Genomic DNA, 21,579 nt, shown 5'->3' with positions numbered 1-21,579 from the left:
TTATCATCATGTAAGTTCCATGAAAGGTCAGAAGAGAATGTCAAACCTAGGTATTTGTGGTTATTTACTTTATTCAGGCAAGTCCCACCGAGGGCGTAAGTAAATTCCGAAGGCTTCTTTTTTGTTATAAAGGACATGCATACAGATTTACTGGTGTTAATTGACATTTGCCATTCTTTGCACCAATTAGACACCAAACAAATGCTCTGTTCAATAATAAGTGGTCTGCGTAACTGACACCTTCCTTATCATCCGCGCAGAGCTTAATGTCACATTAAATGTTAGCAGCAATGTCGTTAATAAGGATCCAAAATAGCAATGGGTCCATTACTGACCCTTGGGGAACACCGGAGGTGACAGCTACAGACCTGGAAAGGGTGCTATCTACAATAACGGACTGTGTTCGACGCGATAAGAAGTTCTTTATCCTTTATCTGACCGTTCCCGATAGCAGCCTCTGGGTTTGCAGCTAATTTTACATGGCTTACGCAATCAAATGCTTTACTCAAGTCGAGGAGGATCATGTCTGTCTGGCTTCGGTTGTTTAGGTTGAGCGCAAGGTCACGCACCAATTAGGCTAGTTGTGTGACCGTTGAGAGGCCACTTCTAAAGCCGTGTTGTTGAGGTATTAATATATGTTCTTGCTCTAAAAATATAGTGATGTGTTTGAAGATAATATGTTCCAAGATTTTACAAGATGTGCTGATAAGTGAGATTGGCCTGTAGTTAGGAGGTTCGTTGCTGTCGCCGGATTTATGTACTGGAATCACCTTCACTTTTTTCCAGTCATCTGGTAGTTGCAGAGACGCAAGTGATTTGCGCTGTATAATGGCAAGGTATTGGCTACACCATTCTGCATACGTTTTTAAAAACTCATTCGGGATATTATCTGGCCTGTTAGCTGTCTTGATGACAATATTAAGCAATAGATTAAGAACTCCAGCATTGATAATGCTTAATGAATCGACGGTTTTAGGTGGACGGGTAGGGAGGGAATCAAGCCATTATCTGAAGTGAAAACCGAAAAGAAAAAGTTATTGAATGTGTTTGCTCGAGCCGTTTTCTCTTCTAGAGACCGTTCAGGTGACACACCTGAACACGGGCGAAAGTATTTCCAAAACCTGTGCGGATTGTTGGTAATGAAGTCGGGGAATGTTATGCTGAAATAGTGATGCTTTGCATTCTTTAACTTTCCTCTGAAGTCAGCTAGAGCGGAGGTCAGTTTGTCTTTCAGAGATTCATTCGGCCCTTTTCTTTTAATAGTATGTCTAAGTCTTTTTACTTTACGCTTCGCTTGAAGGACCTCACGCAATATCCACGGGTTTTTCTTTTGTGGTTTGCAACGTTTAATCGGGATCAAGTATGTTGTGCAGTATAGCGCGATTGACCTAAATTGGCGCCACAAATTGTTGACATCAGAACACGTTTTTGAAGCTGCTTGGAGAAAAACATCAAACTCGTGTTCCAGGTGAGCGAGAATACAGTAATGAGCTGCTCTACGAAAATCAAGTACAGCACGATCCAGGTTTAGCTTCTTTATGTTGCCTTCAAGCGAGAGCTTATATTTAGGTATGTCGTGGTCCGATGTACCACCGACTGTTTTCATCTCAATTGCGTGAAGTGGGAAATGGTTACTTATGAGTATGAGATCAAGTACGTTATTCGTAGAACCTTGTGAGCGAGTTGGCTGGTCGACTACTTGGTAAACGTGGAAATTTAGCATTAGATCCGTAAGTGCTGAGGATGTGGCTGTAGTGTAGTGCATGGTACTCCAGTTGAGGTCTGGTAAATTGAAGTCCCCCATGAGGATGACTCTGCTGGTACGAACGTGGAACTGCTTATACTCCTGCAAGGCAAGCACGCCTTCGTATCCAAGTAGGGCTTCGATAGACGCAACCAGCAAATATACCGGCGTCATTGTACGATATTTTACAAAACACATCCCCCGCGTTGGAGACCTCAGGGAGTGCAACGAATGGAATATCATTCTTAAAGAGCAGGGCCACGCCGCCACCACGAGACAGCCTATCTTTACGAACAAAAGAGTAACCTGGTAGAGACATTTCGTGACTGAAGTTATCTGGGGATAGCCAGGTTTCAGTGATGACCACTATATCGGGATTGTGTTCTAGTAACAGTCCTTCCAGGAGTTCCACTTTCTTTACTATGCTTCTCGCATTTATATTAAGCGCTGTTAGGCTCTCAAGTTTACTTGTTAGGGTCTCACGCTTGTTTGACTTCGGGTTGATGGACGATTTCTTTCTATGTTTTTTTTAGTGAAACCCTTTCATTTTTTTCGTGATCCCAAAGAAATACGCGATCATTAATGTAGAGCTTGTCATATGATAAAGAGACTTTTTCGTATTTTTTTCCGATTGGGTTTTGCACTTTCCCAGAGTTTTTTTCTAGTCTCCCGTATTTTGCGGCTGAAATCCTCTCCGATAGACAAGTTGGAGCGCTGGAGCTTGTAGCCTTTTCGTAATATTTGAGTCTTCTGTCTAGTGTCGAGAAGCCTGAATATGACTGGTCTGGTTTTATTTCTTGAGTATCTACCTAAAAGGTGGATGCGCTCAATACCAATTGGTTCTAGACCAAAAGTGTTCTTAATTATATTGTCGTTCACAGCCGCTTCTAGGCTTTCACTGCTTTCTCCCTCTGTTTCAGGGAGGCCATATACTAATAGATTCGCTCGTCTGTTCCGATTTTGTAGGTCTTCGGCTCTCTCTTCAAGCCTTTAAAACCGCACCTCCATATCTGTTATTTCACTTTCAAAGAATCGCACCTTTGCCTCGATTGCTGTTAACACGTCTAACTTTTGGTCCATCTGAACGAGGCGTCCTTCTTTAATATCAGCGGCTATGTCCTTAAGTTGCTTGGCGATCTGGTTTATGTCAGGTCCCGGGTTAGATTCTACATCACCGCACAACAGTAGCAGTTCTCTCACATACAATGTGATGTCGATGCAAATCAATATACAAACGACCGAATCAACGGAAAGGCAACATTATTAATGCACGTGCCGGACATGCACCAAGGCTTTCCTTCTCTGTGTTCGAGCAAGCCACGCCTTAAAGCAACGGTGAAAAGACTTTCTAAGATAGTGTGGTTAAATAATGGCTCCTCCAAATAGCGCATGTTACTTTCAAAGAAAATCTCCCAAACACTACAGGTTTCTAACAAATAACTTGGACTTGACGTTGCTAGTGTCACTCAAAAAGAAGCCTATCTGCTCATAAAGGAAGAGCGACATATAGAAAAAAAAACAATGTTTCTAAATCTATGCGTGCGAAAACTATTTCTGAGAATATCAGTGAACTTCTAAAACAAATAATATAAAGAAAGCTCAGGACTGGCTTATCGGAACAATCTCTAGTCTCGGAGATTCTCAAAACAAACAGTATGCACAAAATGCGTATTGCCATTATTCATTCCGAATGGCGGACGGTTGCGTCATCTCTTTTTGCCGTACTCGAGGCGCCCGTGGTCTGAGAGCTTTTCTTTTCAACCTTATGCCTCAGGGAGCACAAAGGGCACGCAGGTCACTCCCCTCGCCGCAGACCCCCGATATTATAGGAAAATAAACTTTATTCTGCGAAGGAACTCCGTGTGGTTAATCTCGGGTGGATCACTCTTGTAGAGCCCCACTGGCCGTAGGTACTGGCGACATGCCTTCTAGGCCTCGTATTACTAATTCACAGCCCAGGATGACCACTTAGCGTCACCTTATTGCCGCGTTCTCCTGTGTCATATAGGTTACACCCGGAAAGAACTCAACCAAGGGAGGACATAATTACCCCCTGGCTTTTACCCTCCTCCGCGCCGAATGTCTCTTTCTTTGGTCCTTCGTTTTGGTCCTTCATCTTTGAAGGAAAATAAACTTCAACCTTCAAACTTCAACCTATTCTACCTCCTTTGACGGCTCGGACACGCTCTGACTGGAAACATTACTAACGCCAAACGCCCCTTTCTAATTTTTCACTGCGCCCACCACAGGTTTTAGCGGATTTCGCTTTATTCGGCCGGGTTGTCTTCTCTGCCGCATTCCTCACTCTTCGACGCCTCTTTCTCTTAGCACGCTTTCTAGTGCTCATTTCCAAGTCTGTCTTTTTTTTCTTTCCGCTAAAGGCTCCTCAGCCAGACCTTCTTCCTGAATTTCTGTCGGGGAGATCAGAACGGTTTGCTCCTCCGGCTTAACTACGTCTCCGGAGGCATCCGCTTTTTTTAAAATTTTTGCACTCTCTTCGGCGTCGTAGCTCTACCCCTGACCCCTGTCCGGAAAATTGGAAAGATTTCCTCCTCCGGCTAAGAACGTCCCCATAGCTAGCTCTTAAATCCTCTTTTTTTTTGCAGTTGGTTGAGCGTGATAAGTCAGCTGCTGAGCTAGCTCCCGTGCTTTGGACTTGGTGAAACCTATGACCTAGGCTTCAGCAAAGGTGCCCCCTTTTTTATTTAGTAGCGACTCTGACCTGTTCGAAAAAAGGTATGGGTAGCCTTCGGCAGCCCATTGAAGACTGCTGCTGCTGTCTCGATATCTCCGAAGCGTCCTTCAATATGAACGTTTGCCATTGGTAGGCACGCTGGGTCTTCGCTGATGACCTGCCTTGTCCACGTCCATTCGGGCATGTCCTATGCAATTTTCCCATACTTCGGATGGACGTCGTCCATGGTGGCCGCCGAGTCCCTGAGTACCCTACACTCTTTGCCATTTACCATTAGATCCGTTATGTATAGCTTCAGGAGATGGAGGTTGCACGGATGACTGATGGAAGTGAATACTGACCTGTTATTTGAGCAGTTTTGGTCGAACTGAGCCGTGTCCTTAGTCACAGCATGCCAATTGAACTGTCGATTCGCGCTCTTGCTGATGATTTGTGGGTTCCATTCTACCCCTTTCAGTTTCTTTCGCTATGCCTTCGGTTCGCATCGAAGTGCGTGTCGCCTCGTTTATTTTTTGTGTGTAGTTTTCTGCCCTCGAGGGTAAAATTTTGGTCGTGGGGAAGGTTTTTGATAGTACTGTACACTACTGCTCTGCGGCCTGAAGCCATGGCACGCCACATACTCATTGGCCAGCTGTGTTGCACTCTTTACAGACACCCCTTCCTACCTATCCTTAATCCAAAGGTGCATGTTATCCTTCAGGGTCTTGTAGAACTGCACTATCCAGATTAAATGTCACAGTTTGCTGATGGTATCCGCCTCTCCTCCTTTCAGCCACCGCGAGAAATTATCCTTCAGGCTGCACGCAAACTCAACAAAGATTTAATTAGGCTTTTTTCTTTCCTGTCGAGATCTCCTCCCAAAATCTTCTGTGGAAAGCTTAGATATTGTGAGTAAGCTCGACTTCACTGAACTGTGCACGCCTGCCTAGGCTGCGTTCGGCCACGACTTTTGAGGCTCTTGCCGGCAGCAACGCAAGCAACCGCTTCCGTCCAAGTGTCTTGGGGAAATGCTCGCTTCTCATGAGTTCGTTCAAATTAATTATGTCACCTATGCCTTCGGATGTTTTGTACAGCTGAAGCAAACTCATCATTTTCACGCTTTCCGTTTGTGGCGGGGCCGCATCCGAACCACGCGCTAATCTCGCTTGCTATAGTTTTATTTTCTTGAGCTCAATATCTGCCTGCTTTTGTCTCTTCCGCCATTTCTTTCCTCTCAGAACATATCTTTTCCCAGGAATCCGTGACCTCGTCCTCCTCGAAACTGACTTCGTAATTCTCAGCACAAATTTTGGGCTTCCTTAACTTATGGTCAGTATTCAGACCGAGCTCTGATGCTAACAGCAGCAGCTTCTCTTTTGTTATCACTGTGAAATACACGCTTTTCTGAAAGCAGACAACTATGATTGACAGCACACCTGGTGGCGCTCAACAAGAGCTATTTGCCCAATAGAATCTGGTCCTTATCGTTCGGGAAAACGTAGTCGTCCCAGCACTCACCCAACCTCGAGCTTGCGAAGGTCGTGTCTCCTGGAGCGAGGTGCCTAGGTCCACCGATGCCATATCGTGAGGGCTGACTTCTGCTTCTCTTCCTTCAAGTTTCTTCGACTCGTCCAAGCCTTGTCGCCCTTACTTCGACGGTTGTGCTTTCCTGATGCTCGAAAAGGAGCTCTCTTAATGCCAGATCCACAGACGTCACTCGTCCGTGCGCACTTTACCTCGAGCCTGTGAAGGTCGTGTCTCCTGGAGCCACGTTCCCAGCTCCGCCGATCCGGGATTGTGAGCACTGCTTTTCCCATCTCATCGCTGCCACCAGTCTGTTGCGGCTTGGGGCAACGCTTGAGCCAGGAATTCACCTGGCACAGGGATGAGTACGTCCGCTAGTGTAAATTACGGAAAAAAATGGTTTATTTTACATTTTGCACTGGCCCCAGATACGGAAGCCCACTTGATGGAGCAGCGTATAAAACGTCTGAGTTCACGTAGAGTGGTCAGAGACTCTGGAAGCGACTCTAGAGGCTCGCTGGTGATGAAGTCTTGTTTCCTCGCAATCCTGGTGAACTTACCTTTGCCTTCTGCATATCAGTCTTCAAACCTACTCTTACACATTCTCGATTAATGTCCTCAATCATTTGTTGCAATGCACCCTTAGTGTAGCCAAACAAGAACTCATCTGCGCCCTTGATCCTCACTTCTAGGCTTTTCCAGTCTAATAAGTTGAATACTTCTTTCTAAGCGTGCAGCGTGCGCTGGATGGATTATGTTTCCTTCCCTGACCCCTGCCTTGATGCGTGAATTTCAACTTTTCTTGTGGAGAAGCATGATACTTGTGGAATCTTTGTATGTATTTCCCAAGATATGCACGTATTCCTCCTTTTCCCTTCAATTTCGCAATGCCTGTATGAATTCTGGTATCTCAACTGAATGAAATGCCTTTTAATAATCTATGAAAGCCATATAAAGAGGTTGACTGTACTGCTTAGATTTCGCAGTTACCGGAATTATGACATAGATGTGATTCGTTGTAGGATATATCTTCTTGACGCCAGCCTGTTTTCTTGCGCGGTTGCAGTCGTGTTACCCAGTCTCTATTAGAAATTACCTTAGTGAATATTTTAAGCAATACTGAAAGCAACCTAACAGGCCTACACTTCAATTTTTTAACCCCTCCCTTCCTGTGGATTATTATAATACTGCCGCACTTCCAGCGCTCTGGTTCACTTGAAGTCATGAGGCATTGCGTTTAAAGGGTCGCAAGTTTTTCGAGTTGAACATCGCCTCCATCTTTTAGTAAATCGACTTTTATTCCATTTTCTTCTGCCATTTCTCCACGCGACATATCTTGCAAGGTCCTTCTAGCTTCAGCGCTAGTTATATATGAAGCCCCTGTATCCTGTTCCTCACTACTTCGAATAAAGATAACGTGGATGATCCGGGTAATATGCAGATCAGTATAGAATTCTTCCGCTGCATTTACTATTTCATTGAAATTGCTAATGACAATAGCCTGCTGATCTTTCACTGCATACACATTAGCTTGTCCTATGCGAAGTTTTCTTCTCACTAATTTCATGCTGCAGCCATAATTTACTGTTTGCTCAATCTTTCCGACGCTACAGTTTCAACTATTATTTACTTTTTCTTGTTTATCATTTTTGACCGTGCAGCAAATTGTTTCTGACCTCTTGAATTTGACAATTTCATGCTAGGTCATTTCTTTAATAGGCCCTCTGTTCCGATTACGCACAGGAAACCCTGTTCGTGAGAATAAAATTTACACAAGAATATAATTGGTGAAAGTGCATACGAGAGGGTCTTCGAAATCTTGGCTGGGAGCTTAATGCAGCCGTTAGAAAGAAAAGTGTACAATCACTGCATTTTTCGCCGCCACCAGACAGGGCAAAAACATGGAGGGTAAAAAAGAAGCTTGAGAATATGGTAAGGACCACGCAAAGAGTAATGCAAGAAAAAATGCTGGGCGTAACGCTAAGGAATGGGAAGAGAGCAGTGTGGATAAGAGAGCTAACAGGGCTAGACGATATTCTAGTTGAGAATGAAGAGAAAAATATTGAGTTGGGCAGGCGGTTTAATAATGCGCAGAGTAAATAACCGGTGGACTGTTACAGTTACAGAATGTGTGCCAAGTGAAAGCAAGCGCAGTCGAAGAGGGCAGAAAGTTAGGCGAGGTGATGAAAGTAGGAAATTTGGAGGCAGAAGTTAGAACGAGGTAGCGCAACACAGGGGTAATTGGAGATCGCTGGGAGAGGCCTTCCCCGTACAGTGGACATAAAAATATCCTGATGATAATGATGACTACAATGGCATTCGATAATTACGCTGATAACGAGAATTCACTGAAATGTTCTTTTCCGTTTTTCTCTACAAAAGATTACCTGTCTTATAACTGAGGAAAAGGTCACTCAGTGTTCGAGTCACTTTCGCTTGACACCCGCGATTTCGCATTAGAATTGACCGTGGCTCCTTTCACATTAAAGTTTATTTGTCCATGACAAGTTTCCGAATGCCTTTACTTGTGAGCCTGTTGCACCGTGGAGTCCTACACACCGCTGCTGGTCTGAAATCCACGGGACCTCCTGAAAGCAACGCAACATTTTCAGAACGAGACTGAAAACATATACTCAGTGTAAACACTCGAAAACTGCGCTGCCGTTTTCTTGTCTTGAACGAAAAAACCAGTGAAAAACACAAAGGGCAAGAGGAGAAGTTCACACCACAACGACTGGCCCGTTGTGGCTTCTTGAATTGCATGGGCACAGCAGAAAATGGAAATCGTAACTATACGCGCGAATTTGATTGTTTTTGTTGTGATTTTCTGGGATGAAAAACAACGGGAAAAGTTTTTTTCTTTTTTGCCAATCTTTCCAGGTTTTTTTAGGCCCTTCCATCTCTAATGCTACCATCGGTCAAATATTTCGTTGTTTTTTATAAGTCAAGAGCACTAGCAAACACAGTAGCATCTATCGGCTTAGAGCTCTTGTCTCTGTACAGGTATCGTGTAAACAGGCCGTAAATATTGCACTGAATATTTATCGCACCACGGTGTTGCAGGTGGAGCTTTCCATGGGATGAGTCCGATGTTGTCCTGCTGCCGACTCCGATAACACACGGAAGCGGCCTGCTTGCCATCACCATCAGCGTGCTCTTGGGTACAACATGCGTCATTGTCCCACCTAACTCGAGGCTTGAGGATGTGGCTAAGGCTGTGGAGCAGTACAAGGTACATCCAATGCTGTATTAGGTTCACATAATGCGCGCACAGTTCTTCCCCTTCACCCCTATTTTTCCGGTGCTGTTAGAGGGAAGCATCTAAGAGGACTTCCACAGTGTTTTCGTGAGGGATGAAGGTGGGCGTGCGACACCGTAGCCAATATCAAATCTAAACGGGATATTTCATGCCAAGCGTCTCATATGTGTTGTTCCACGATCTCAGATCTTACTTTAAATATCACGGATATTGGCTACCTTGCTCAGATTGAATTATCACGATATCATTCTTGGTAAAAAATGCCTGTCACAAGACGTTTTCTTAAAGCTTGGTCAACAAAGCGAAATATTCTTCTGGAAAACAGTTCATATAAAAGATATATTAATTCTTAATCCGTCACAACTTCGCCTACTGAGGCTACAATGACTCGGCTTCAATATGTGTACGTTCTTACTGACAATTTTGGAGTACCGAATATTCACAATAATGCACGAAATTGACAGCCTTTTTCCTTGAAAGACTACTATTGTATTGATTATTCTAATGTATTTACTACACTGCCTTACACGTGTTGCGAAACGAAAATTATTTTCGCGCCAATGCACTGAATGAATGTTTTTGAAACAGCATGCCATACCTAGAAACATTTTGGTTTTATTCCACTTTCATTCCCGAATTTCACAGGGAGCAAACTTCAGTAGATTGGCCTGCTTATTGCTGTTCGATTTGCTGCATAAGATCATTTAATTTTTTTGTTTTAAGCAAAATATAAGATGTGGAATTCGGCCGGTGCGCTACCTCACCATAGTTCCTTCCTATCAATTCACTGCAAGGTGCAAAGGCTGCCCTGCATAAGACCATCGGCGCCCAGTTTGCTACTGTAATGCCACCTTACTCAGCACGTGATGGCACGACTATGTTGCCCACTCCTATTAACATTTACAAAAAATTGTCTTTTTCTTGTCTTCTCGTCTTTCCTCGTAGAGTGTGCAAGGAGCCGATGTCGCACGGAAGCTCCGAGTTTATTTATTTTCTCGCGTCCTGTATTTCTTTTTCTTTAATTTATATTTACAAACCTGTCTGAGGAATTTGAAAACGCACATTTAAAAGCGCGCGACCGAGCTGTTTTAGCGCCCATATATAGTTTATCTTTGATAAACCAGTGGACAGAGGTGAAGCAGTGCCAGGAGTTCTAAAACCCGCCGCTGCGATCAAATTGTTGAAACTGCGTAACTGCTTGTGTTAGCAGTAAGATGAAGGCCTTTTAACTTATTCTGACGTCATATACAAGGTGGCTTCAGAATCATCATCATCATCATTATATTTGTTTACCTATATTTTGTGCAGTGCGGAACGAATACCTCTCAGAATACCTCTAAAAAAACCGTGTCTTGTGCTTAGTGAAGACACAGTATAGGGCCGCAAATTTTATATCTCTATAAAATCAACTAGAACTGAGATTTTACTACAGAATCGAAAATTGGTATTCCATTTGCTAACAAAAAGATTTTGACAATTCGCAGGTTCAGATGAGCGTTTTGATGTTTCTGAGGGAAAAGCGTGAAGCCGAATATAAGAAACAAGAGAAGCATATTCTCCTTTCAGGAATCTACTCTGAGAAAGGAGAACTCTGAGGGCTCTCGCCCGACTTCTCGACTCCTTGCACATTCTTGAGTCTACAACAAAAATAGGTTTTGTAATAGGTAATGGGGAGTCCTCCACACTCGAGACATATCTTGTCAAACTGCGGGCACCGACTGCCTGACGCGAGACAGCCACTGCGCTTTGCGGTGAGGTGGCAGGAAGAAAGTGTGCCCATCGTAGTGCAGGGGCCAAATTGAACCATTCATATTTTGCCCAAAACAAAAATCTAAATGATTTATTGACGGAAATCAAAGGCTTATATTAGGTCCATCTAATGAGCTCTGTTTCATAATTCTACGAGTACCGCACTGCGAAAATTCTGAATTAAAATGCACCAAAACCAAAATTTGAGCATGTTCCGCACGCTATTTCAGAAAATCACTTGAGTGTATCGGTGATTTCAGAAGTTTTCTTTCTTATACAGGTCTATGAAAATTTAGCAATGTAATTCCAATCAAGAAAGCAATAGTAGTTTTGCCATGAAAAATGGGATATTTGATAGATTTTTCTCAGTATTTAGAACCGCTTTGAAATTTCCTTCTAGCGATGATCGTGATAAGCACCTTCAAATATAGGAGAGGAATAGTTCCAGGTTTAGTATTCGAAGTTGTGAAGCGCTTGGCACTCAAATAAGCCTTATATTGATATTATTTCACGACCATGTTTTGCGTAGGTGACCATACTTCGAAAGCGTGCCACCTGACGGCGCAAGAATTTCAGCAAAAGTGCCTGTTGCAATCACAGTAAGGAAGGCATGATAGCCATCATTGTTTAAAAACAAAATTTGAAATAGTCGAGTCTCGGACGTAGACGTGGAATGACCCAAATGCAACGAAACGCGTGTCAGAGACCCGATTTCTCTTTGAAGCGTAAGGATTAATGATCGCCAACCGAATGGGCGCCAAGACAAGGGAACCACAGTTGAGGACGGCAGAAAATTAAATGGATTGACGAAATCATGAAATTTGCATGCGCACGTAAGAATGAGCTAGCGCAAGACAGGTATACGGAGATCGCTTGCAAATGCTTAGATCCTGCAGTGTACATAAAAATGGTACCTGATGATGATGATTATTATAATAAATTACTTCTAACAGATCAACTTGCGTATACTTCTCTTGAATAGACAACTTTACGCGGTTTATTGCAGCCAGTAATCCCATGATTTTTTTTTTTTTGAGCCGGCTGCTTTCCACCGGGTCCACTTTAGAGGCCAGATAAGAGTTCGTACGGCTACGGCGGTGAAAGGGTGAAGCTGGGGTGTTTGAACGAGCAGCTGCTGCAGTACTCGACGGCATTTACGCAAGCACCATTTCTGCACAGTGGTGTCAACCTTCACCAGCCCAGCAGTACAAACTGCTGGCTGACCACCAACGTGGAAGCGTTGCTGCTGCGTACGAGTGAGGCGCTGACCCAGTCGATAGGTCCCTGATACTTCCGAAGGACGCTAAAACTCGCTTACGGATCTGTCTTTGATGTACCAGCAGTTATATGGACATACATCTGTGATAGATCTATAATGTGGCTTCAATTCCCAATAAACCTCTTGTATTTTGCGCTGTCTGTCTGTCTGTCTGTCTCTCTGTCTGTCTGTCTGTCTGTCTGTCTGTCTGTCTGTCTGTCTGTCTGTCTGTCTGTCTGTCTGTCTGTCTGTCTGTCTGTCTGTCTGTCTGTCTGTCTGTCTTCCATTTCCATTCTCGCTGACGGACTGACGGACGCCAACTTTGGTCAATAGGTAGGCCATGGTGTAATGGGCAGAAAGCAATGTGCGTCTGTGTTGTGGGAATATGGTTCGAAAGGAATTGTCGGACGAACTTGAGCCACTGAATATGTGGGATTGGGTATGTGCCGCGCTCTTTATCAAGCATCTTCTGTGCCAATTTTGGCCACTGGGTTTGTTACAGTGAATACGTATCGCTTCTTCTTAATCACACAACACAACACACACACGCGCACAAATCTTTAAAAAATGTTCCAGTGCTTGGAGGGACTGAACCCGCGTCAGTCATATTGAAACTACCTTCTCTTAGTATATATATATATATATATATATATATATATATATATATATATATATATATATATATATATATATTCTCTGACACGTGCCACTCACGGACTCTCTGGTGGTACCGCTACACGACGCAGAGTGTCCAGAGGGAACGCGCGGGCTGCCTTGCTGGATACAAGCATCCAACATGGCGCTTTGCGATGCTGACATAATGGTTTGTCGCTAGTTTGCTTCGATGCTAATCGCGTTATCGACGACATTCGTCGCGAGTTTCCACCGGAATTTCTTATTCATTTTGAATAATGTACATCTTGAAGGGGCAGCGCAATAAGACGATGACAGAAGGCAGGAAACACACAGGACAGCGCTGAACTCACAACTAACTTTATTCGAAGTCTTATTGCGCTGCCCCTTCAAGATGTTCAACCAGTACCAACTCGCCCAAATGTCGATCCTTCTACAGTATGAATGATGTACATTTTCAAATTTCTTCGGGAACGATTAATTCCATACTGCTTCAGTAAACCTCTACCAGTGTGCTGTAAGGCAATATCACGTGCATTAGCCGTGACCATGTCTTTCAGCTAATGAGAACTCAAGGTTACAGGGCCGATGTAACGACTCAGTGGAAAATCAGCCTGCAGGATCTGTGGCAATGCCCGAACGATGTCGTATACCCGACGCAGGTGACTGCCGCCATGCTGCTGCCCTGGCACCTGCAGACCCTCGTGCGCGAAATGCGGCGCACAGGCCAACGGCTCGGGGGACTACGACGCGTGTGCACCGGTGGCGCGCAACTCTCTCCGTCTCAGTACAAGGCAGTACACGAGGCCTTCGGCGAGGGATTTCAAGTGCTGGCCAACGTGTACGCCATGACCGAGGCCACCACGGTGCTCTGTTCTCCTTCCCGAGAGCACGCAACTGGCTTGGACATGGGCTTCCCGGCGCCTGCAACAAAATTCAAGGTGAGCTCGAGCGAATTTTTCAGTTTTCTTTACGGTCAGACTTGGTTGCTGCGTGTTGTGGCTTTTATGCACGGGACATAATACGCGCGATATTTTGGTTTATACGGCAGGCATAATGCGTCACCGAAATGCTTCTAAGCTTTCAGGGCCTTCAGATATTCCATACTAAATGCGCTGCAGTCAAAGGCCGAATAAAGAAGGCACCACACACGTTTTTCTTTTTTCATTCCTCCTCGTTCGTCGTGCTACCATCATTTCATAATTGATTACTTCCAGCTTACCCAAGTGACAACTTTAGCAGACAACCTTCTTTTTGGAGAATTGAAGAGTTCTTGGCCACAGTGACCATCCATCTTGTGAGAATACCTACAATGCTCTGCACAAAGCGAGAGGAAATATAGAAGACGAATGAAAGCGTGGTGGTGGTCATTCGCGTAGCCTCACACAGCCGCACAAATGTTCACGAATACGCCACTAGAGGCACTCGCTCATAGTCTTTTTATCTGCAATGTCGAAAAGGCACTGCAATGCTAATCTGGGCTTGGAGTTTGACCCTTCACGCTGAAGTTCTTCGAGGAAAATCGCGTAATAACCTCGTCACAGTAGGTTGTCCTTAGAGTGTTCCTGGTAATGAAGAAATCCAATACACAGGCAGAAACCTGATAAGCGCTTGTCCTGCGTAAAGTGTGCAATTGTTAAACTTCCAAGTATGAACCAACTAGGCTAACAATACGTTATGTTAAGGCTTCAAATGTCTCGGAGCACCAAATTTGCTTCCGATCGAAGGATGGTTTTATCATCCATTTCTTCCAATGAGGTTGCTCAATATTAGCTCAATATAGGTCGACTAATCGCAATTTTGGTATGCTAATGGTACTTTTCAAAGACAAGGGGTAATGTGAATAACTTTTTTTCCCTTTTCTCTAATGCGCGCTTCGGGCCAAATTCTCCGTTTTAAAGAGCTTGATAATTCGCCGCGTACTTACTTGGCACTTGCAAGGTTCGAGGTATAGAAGTGAAGGGAGGACGGGCTCTCTGTATAAGTAGTTACGTATAAAGGGAACTCTGGCCAAAATAAAGCTCTGTGGATGAAAGAAAAGGGAACAGGCGGAAGCTTTAATGTAGTGTTGTGACGCCGTGTGAAGTGACCGTTGTAATTTGGTCGCAACGGCTGGTTTGAACACACATCGCCTGAAGGATGAAGTTATGAGCGCACAGAGAGATTTTGGAGGGGCACGCTTGTATTTCGCTCGCACACGCTTGGAAGTTTTCCCCATCACCGATTCGATCATACTCCTAAATGTGAGGGTGCTGATGAATGGACAAAACAAGGATTCTTCATTCATCCGTAACGATGATAAATGTTTTGTGCAGGGGAAACGTTTTCAATGTGCGCAAAAGAATAACATTGAAACTACTGTTACATTTGCTAACGCAATATGTACATTTCCCGACAATTCAGGTGGTCGACAGGTTGACGGGGGAAAAACTGGGCCCCTACCAAACGGGCGAGCTCTGCTACAAAACGCCGACGGTGATGAAAGGCTACTACAAACGACCCAAGGAGACGGCCGAGTTCTTCGACGCGGAAGGCTGGTGCAGATCAGGTACAGGAGGACTTCTAACAACGGCAGCACTTTTGTGTGAACATCAATGGACTTTTAGCAACCCCAGCAAAAATAACCATTAGCGCGTTCGTAACCTTGTTCTAGTGATTACTGGTATGCAACAGATACTAGTTAAAGAGCGATGCTTTGCTACCACCGGGACACGCATCTTTTTCGCAACACACTATGTGCACCAAATTAAGCGTCAATTGAAGTATAAGAAGGCAGACTGTGGTATAGTGGTGAATATGCTAATTACTTGCTATTGTGAAAAGTACATATTTTTGCAAGGGCACAGGCCAATCAAAATTAGAGCAAGTCTGCCTACTCCTTGTGATCATGCTGCATTCCGTTCTCGCGCTAAAGCCTAAGTCATCAGGCTTTATTTGGAGCCTATGTTTTTTAAAGAGGCCTTTTTTCTTTCAATTATATATACAATCCGTTTGTATAATCATTTTTTTTATCGCTTATCAGGTTCTTGCGACGAGACCATGAGTATTTCTAAGTTTCCCCATTTGTAATTTTGCTTTAAACGTTATCTTCACCCACAAAACTAAAAAAAAAAGCTGTGTGGACTTCCTCACTGACTTTCAGTTATTGCAGAAGTTCCCCAACATGTCCCTGTCACCCTGTTACGACCAATCAAACAAGAGAGAGGTTCACACAAAGTTGAAGGCTTGAAGCGAAAAATGGTAGAATAAAGATGTCACTGTAGCCGATGTATCTAGAAGCAAGGGTCCTATACTCGCGGAGAACTTTTCTTGACTATGAAGCGAAAGCTACAGGGGCGCAGCTTCTGCACATGACTGTATTCGTACGCAATGTAGTCCGGGTGGCGCTCGGCACCGGTTTCGGTTTCGCCAACTTCGCACAACCTCTTTAGTGAGGGCAGATACAATTAACTCGGCGTGAATCAATGTTTATTCACATCCGATATGTACCAAGTTCTGAACAGTGAGCATCGCAGCCTGCGTCGGAGCACCCATGCATACGGGTGGCGTCGATTAAGGCTTGGACGCGCAGCCGACGCTGACGTTGGTAGAGCCGGCGCAGCAGTCAGCTCGCTCGCTCACTCATTTGTACATGCTGAAGGTAGCGATTTCCAGGTGGGCTCGCTTGGTTTCCGCGCAGACGCTGCAAACACTGTTTTTTTCTTTGTTTTTTGGTGTGCTTCAACAGTCCTTTGTTTTTGAGGTCGGTCAACGGCCTCTCAGGGGAGTTGACAGACGGGGCAGTAAGCGACAAACACTGACCATAAGACATAGAGTTAATATACTGGTTATATTAACACTATGCCAGAAGACACGGGCGCCATATCGCGTTTGATAAATGTGCAAAACGTGCGACGGTTTCGGGTGTACGAAAACTCGAAAGAGCACACTAAGAATACAATAAAAATAGCAATAGCTGACTGGTGAACGTTACGTATCGTTTCAAACTAGTTGCTGTGAAAAACAAAGAGAATGTCGTTTTCAATTTCCCACGTAAGAAAACGTCAACAAAAGTGCGGGACTACTTCCAGCAGCGGTGAAAGAAGTGCACTTAGTTCCCGTAGCCTTCGCTTCATAGCCAATAAAAGTTGTCCGCGACTATATTGGCCCAGTTCTGGCTCCTGCGGCAATACTTGTCTTGCCACTGCCGATCGCTATTAGAACAGGTGTCGCTCAATATGCCTCACCTTTCATTGCAATGTGGTATAAACTTTTTTAAACAGGGTTGAAGTACCTCAGACAGGCTGGCCAACGTTTCGATAGGTGGACCTATCTTCGTCAAAGGCGGCCTCGTCATCCTCGGCGTGTTAGATTTAAAGGGTTAGTGCAGTGACGTCACGTGCGGGTGTTGTCGCTGGCGGCTGGTTTTAAAGAGAGAGATTACAAGAGGGAACAGGCGCTGTCGTCCGACGTCTGTGAGCCTCATTCTCAAGACGAAGGGACAAGAGCGTGAGAGTGGGCACGCGGGAGGAAAGAAAAGAAATAGAAGCAGAAAAAAGGGGAAAAGAAAGAAAAAAAAAAGCAGGGGGGTGCCAGGGCCGTACCAAGACACAACAAAGGGGGGGGGGGGGGGTGAAAGAAAAAGAAAGAGAAAAATGAAATCTTTAAAAAATACGGGGGCTTGGGAGCGTGTTGGGGATGCGAAAGGTTAGGAGGTAATCCGGGGGAGTCGTTGGCGGCATGTTTTTGAGGCATTAGAACGGCCGGTCAAGCAATAGGTCGAGTAATTTTGAAATAGTTAAGGTGGCGACGGGGAGTCTGTGGTGCAATGGTGGGGTGACTGAAAGGCAGCGGCATGGTCTTTCAAGGGGCACTGCCCCACGCGCTTAACGTAGGTGTCGTTACGGCGGCATCCAGAAGGCGATGGTTGAGGCGCCGAAAAAGGCATATTGACTTCGGAATGTGTTGTTGAGGGGGTTTCAAAAAAAAAAGACTAAAAAAGGGGTAAGGGGGAAGGGGGGGGGGCGAAATCGGTATAGCGAACAGGAGGGCGACGCGTGCAGAAGTGGGCGCGCGCAAGTGTACATGGAAGAAGGGGATCGTACACTTGGTATAGACGTAAAATCCTGAAAGAGTACAATAAATTGAGTAGTAGGCAGGAAATTTTTTTTTTTCTCTTTCCCTTCTTCCTCTCTCCCCCTCTCCCTTTTTTTCCTCCGAAATGAAAGAGTAGGTGAGGTTAAGAATTAAAGTTGGCTGGTGGCCTAATGTGTTTTGTGTATTGGTTGATGATATGAGAGTTTCAGATTTAAGTTACAGCTTTTAAAGATTCTAAGTTGCCGCGTGCCAAATTAATTCCTGTCGGGTGTAGGCAATTAAACTTGTGTATGAGGTATGATTCCGTGTACTTCCTTTCGCGAGGGGAACGGAAATTTGTTTGTAGTATATAGAGCCTTGCTTTGTCAAACATATGTCCATGTTCATTAAAGTGGCTGGCTACTGCTTTGGGTAAATTGTGTTTTGTGTCCGCGCGGTGACCATTGAGTCTTGTATTGATTTGTTGTCCGGTCTCACCTATGTATTGTTTGCTACAAGCGGCGCATTCTAGACAGTAGACTACATTGCTTGATGTGCAGGTGAAAGCCGAAGTTACTTTGTGTGTGTAATTCGACGCTGTACTTTTTACTGTAGTAGTGGATTGAATGTGTTTGCATGTAGAGCACCTGGGGCGACCACAGGGATTGGTTCCCAACTTCTTCTTTTTCTGTAGTTTGGCGTGCACAAGAACATCTTTAAAATTAGTGTTGCGTCTGTAGGCTACTCTGGGAGGGTCGGGAAAAATCTTCTTAAGTTTCTGGTTGCTGGTGAGAATCGGGTAGTATTTACTTAGGATGTTATTCACGTTTGGGAGTGCGTTTGAGAATTTAGTAGTAAGAAGAGGCGTTGTTGTTCTTGTGATCTTCGGGCGGGGCTTGAGGACCTCGGCTCGATCAAGTTTGGTTGCAGCGATGTAAGCTGTTTGAAGGTCACTGTTTGGGTGGTTCCTGTTTGATAGCGTTTCTTTAAGGTGATCGAGTCTATCTATGTACTCTTGGTTTTCAACGCAAATGCGACGTAGTCGTGTGGCTTGGCCTTTAAAGATGCCTTGTTTGCAATGTCTGGGATGGTGGCTGGTATATTCTAGGTACTGTTGTTTGTCGAAAGGTTTCCTATACAGCGTTGTCTTTAGTTCACCATTGTCAATGTATATTGTTGTGTCCAGAAAGTTTATGCGCTCAGTTGAGGATTCTGATGTGAATTTTATTGTTGGGTGAACAGAATTTAGAAAGGATACATATTTATCTAGACTGTCTTGGCCCTGTCCCCAGATTATGAGTATGTCGTCTATGTATCGTAGGTATGTGTGGGGCTTGGTAGTGCAGCGCGATAGGAAATCTGTTTCTAGAATCCCCATAAATATGTTCGCGTAGGTTGGTGCAAAAGGCGTACCCATGCTTGTACCATGTATCTGTAGGTAGTAACTCTCTTGAAATTCGAAGTAGTTATGTGTGAGAACTAATTCAAGGTGAGACAGGTAAACTTCAGTAGAGTGTTGTGCACTGTGTTTAGACAGCGTTTGTTGTATCGAAGATAAACCATCAGGGATTGGAATGTTGGTGTACAGCGCCGTGACGTCTAGTGTTGCGAGAATTGTGTTGTGGGGTAGTGTGCCTTTAGTATTAATGTCTTCTATAATTCTCAGCAGGTGGGGCGTATCTTGTACAAATGACGGAAGTGTTTTCGGCAAGTTACCAAGGTAGTGGTTAAGGAATGTGGAGATGTTCTCTGTCGGGGTGTTGTTGTTTGATACTATCGGACGGCCTGGGATAATAGCAGTGTATAGTTCAGCGGATGGAATTTTATGAATTTTCGGAAGGAGGTAAAAACGTCCGGCAGTTTTGTTGCTTGGTTTAAGAAATTTGTATTCTGATGGTGTTATCAATTCATCAGCCAAAAGTGATTTCAGCCTGTTGGTAATTGTCACTGTATAGGACAATGTCGGATCGTTATCTAGTTTGCGGTAATGTTCTGGGTTGTTTAGTTGTCTGTAAGCCTCGTGCTTGTATTTTTCTATTGGCCAAATAACTATACTTCCACCCTTATCTGCTTCCTTAATAACAATGTCATTCCGGCAGCTCAGATTTGAAATGATATGACTCTCCGACGCAGTTATGTTTTTAGGTCGCTTAGATGTCTTGGATTGGCTTATAATTTCTTTAGTGATAGTTTTAAGGTATATGTCAAGTTCTATGGCTTGTTCTGGTTCGGGAGTCCAAGTGGATTGGGCTCTAAGTGGTGTCGTCCCGGTGTCTGGTGTGTCTGCAAAAAAGTCTGCAAGCCATAGAACTTGACATATACCTTAAAACTATCACTAAAGAAATTATAAGCCAATCCAGGACATCTAAGCGACCTAAAAACATAACTGCGTCGGAGAGTCATATCATTTCAAATCTGAGCTGCCGGAATGACATTGTTATTAAGGAAGCAGATAAGGGTGGAAGTATAGTTATTTGGCCAATAGAAAAATACAAGCACGAGGCTTACAGACAACTAAACAACCCAGAACATTACCGCAAACTAGATAACGATCCGACATTGTCCTATACAGTGACAATTACCAACAGGCTGAAATCACTTTTGGCTGATGAATTGATAACACCATCAGAATACAAATTTCTTAAACCAAGCAACAAAACTGCCGGACGTTTTTACCTCCTTCCGAAAATTCATAAAATTCCATCCGCTGAACTATACACTGCTATTATCCCAGGCCGTCCGATAGTATCAAACAACACCCCGACAGAGAACATCTCCACATTCCTTAACCACTACCTTGGTAACTTGCCGAAAACACTTCCGTCATTTGTACAAGATACGCCCCACCTGCTGAGAATTATAGAAGACATTAATACTAAAGGCACACTACCCCACAACACAATTCTCGCAACACTAGACGTCACGGCGCTGTACACCAACATTCCAATCCCTGATGGTTTATCTTCGATACAACAAACGCTGTCTAAACACAGTGCACAACACTCTACTGAAGTTTACCTGTCTCTCCTTGAATTAGTTCTCACACATAACTACTTCGAATTTGAAGAGAGTTACTACCTACAGATACATGGTACAAGCATGGGTACGCCTTTTGCACCAACCTACGCGAACATATTTATGGGGATTCTAGAAACAGATTTCCTATCGCGCTGCACTACCAAGCCCCACACATACCTACGATACATAGACGACATACTCATAATCTGGGGACAGGGCCAAGACAGTCTAGATAAATATGTATCCTTTCTAAATTCTGTTCACCCAACAATAAAATTCACATCAGAATCCTCAACTGAGCGCATAAACTTTCTGGACACAACAATATACATTGACAATGGTGAACTAAAGACAACGCTGTATAGGAAACCTTTCGACAAACAACAGTACCTAGAATATACCAGCCACCATCCCAGACATTGCAAACAAGGCATCTTTAAAGGCCAAGCCACACGACTACGTCGCATTTGCGTTGAAAACCAAGAGTACATAGATAGACTCGATCACCTTAAAGAAACGCTATCAAACAGGAACCACCCAAACAGTGACCTTCAAACAGCTTACATCGCTGCAACCAAACTTGATCGAGCCGAGGTCCTCAAGCCCCGCCCGAAGATCACAAGAACAACAACGCCTCTTCTTACTACTAAATTCTCAAACGCACT

At 44.2% G+C, this 21,579-nt stretch overlaps 1 protein-coding gene across 1 annotated transcript in view; it reads left to right on the top strand.

The window, feature by feature from the left end:
• The window catches only part of LOC135905175 (uncharacterized), a 74,011-nt gene that overhangs the window by 44,146 nt on the left and 8,286 nt on the right, over positions 1 to 21,579 (top strand). The window contains exons 6-8 of the mRNA XM_070536243.1: positions 9,006 to 9,174; positions 13,504 to 13,782; positions 15,245 to 15,389. Of these exons, the coding sequence (XP_070392344.1) occupies positions 9,006 to 9,174; positions 13,504 to 13,782; positions 15,245 to 15,389 (593 nt within the window). The remainder of the gene's footprint in view (positions 1 to 9,005; positions 9,175 to 13,503; positions 13,783 to 15,244; positions 15,390 to 21,579) is intronic.

Source organism: Dermacentor albipictus, chromosome 3, assembly GCF_038994185.2.
Source record: "Dermacentor albipictus isolate Rhodes 1998 colony chromosome 3, USDA_Dalb.pri_finalv2, whole genome shotgun sequence".
Taxonomy (NCBI): Eukaryota; Metazoa; Arthropoda; class Arachnida; order Ixodida; family Ixodidae; genus Dermacentor; species Dermacentor albipictus.
Note: the sequence above shows the minus strand (reverse complement) of the source record. Positions and strands in the feature narration are given on the sequence as shown.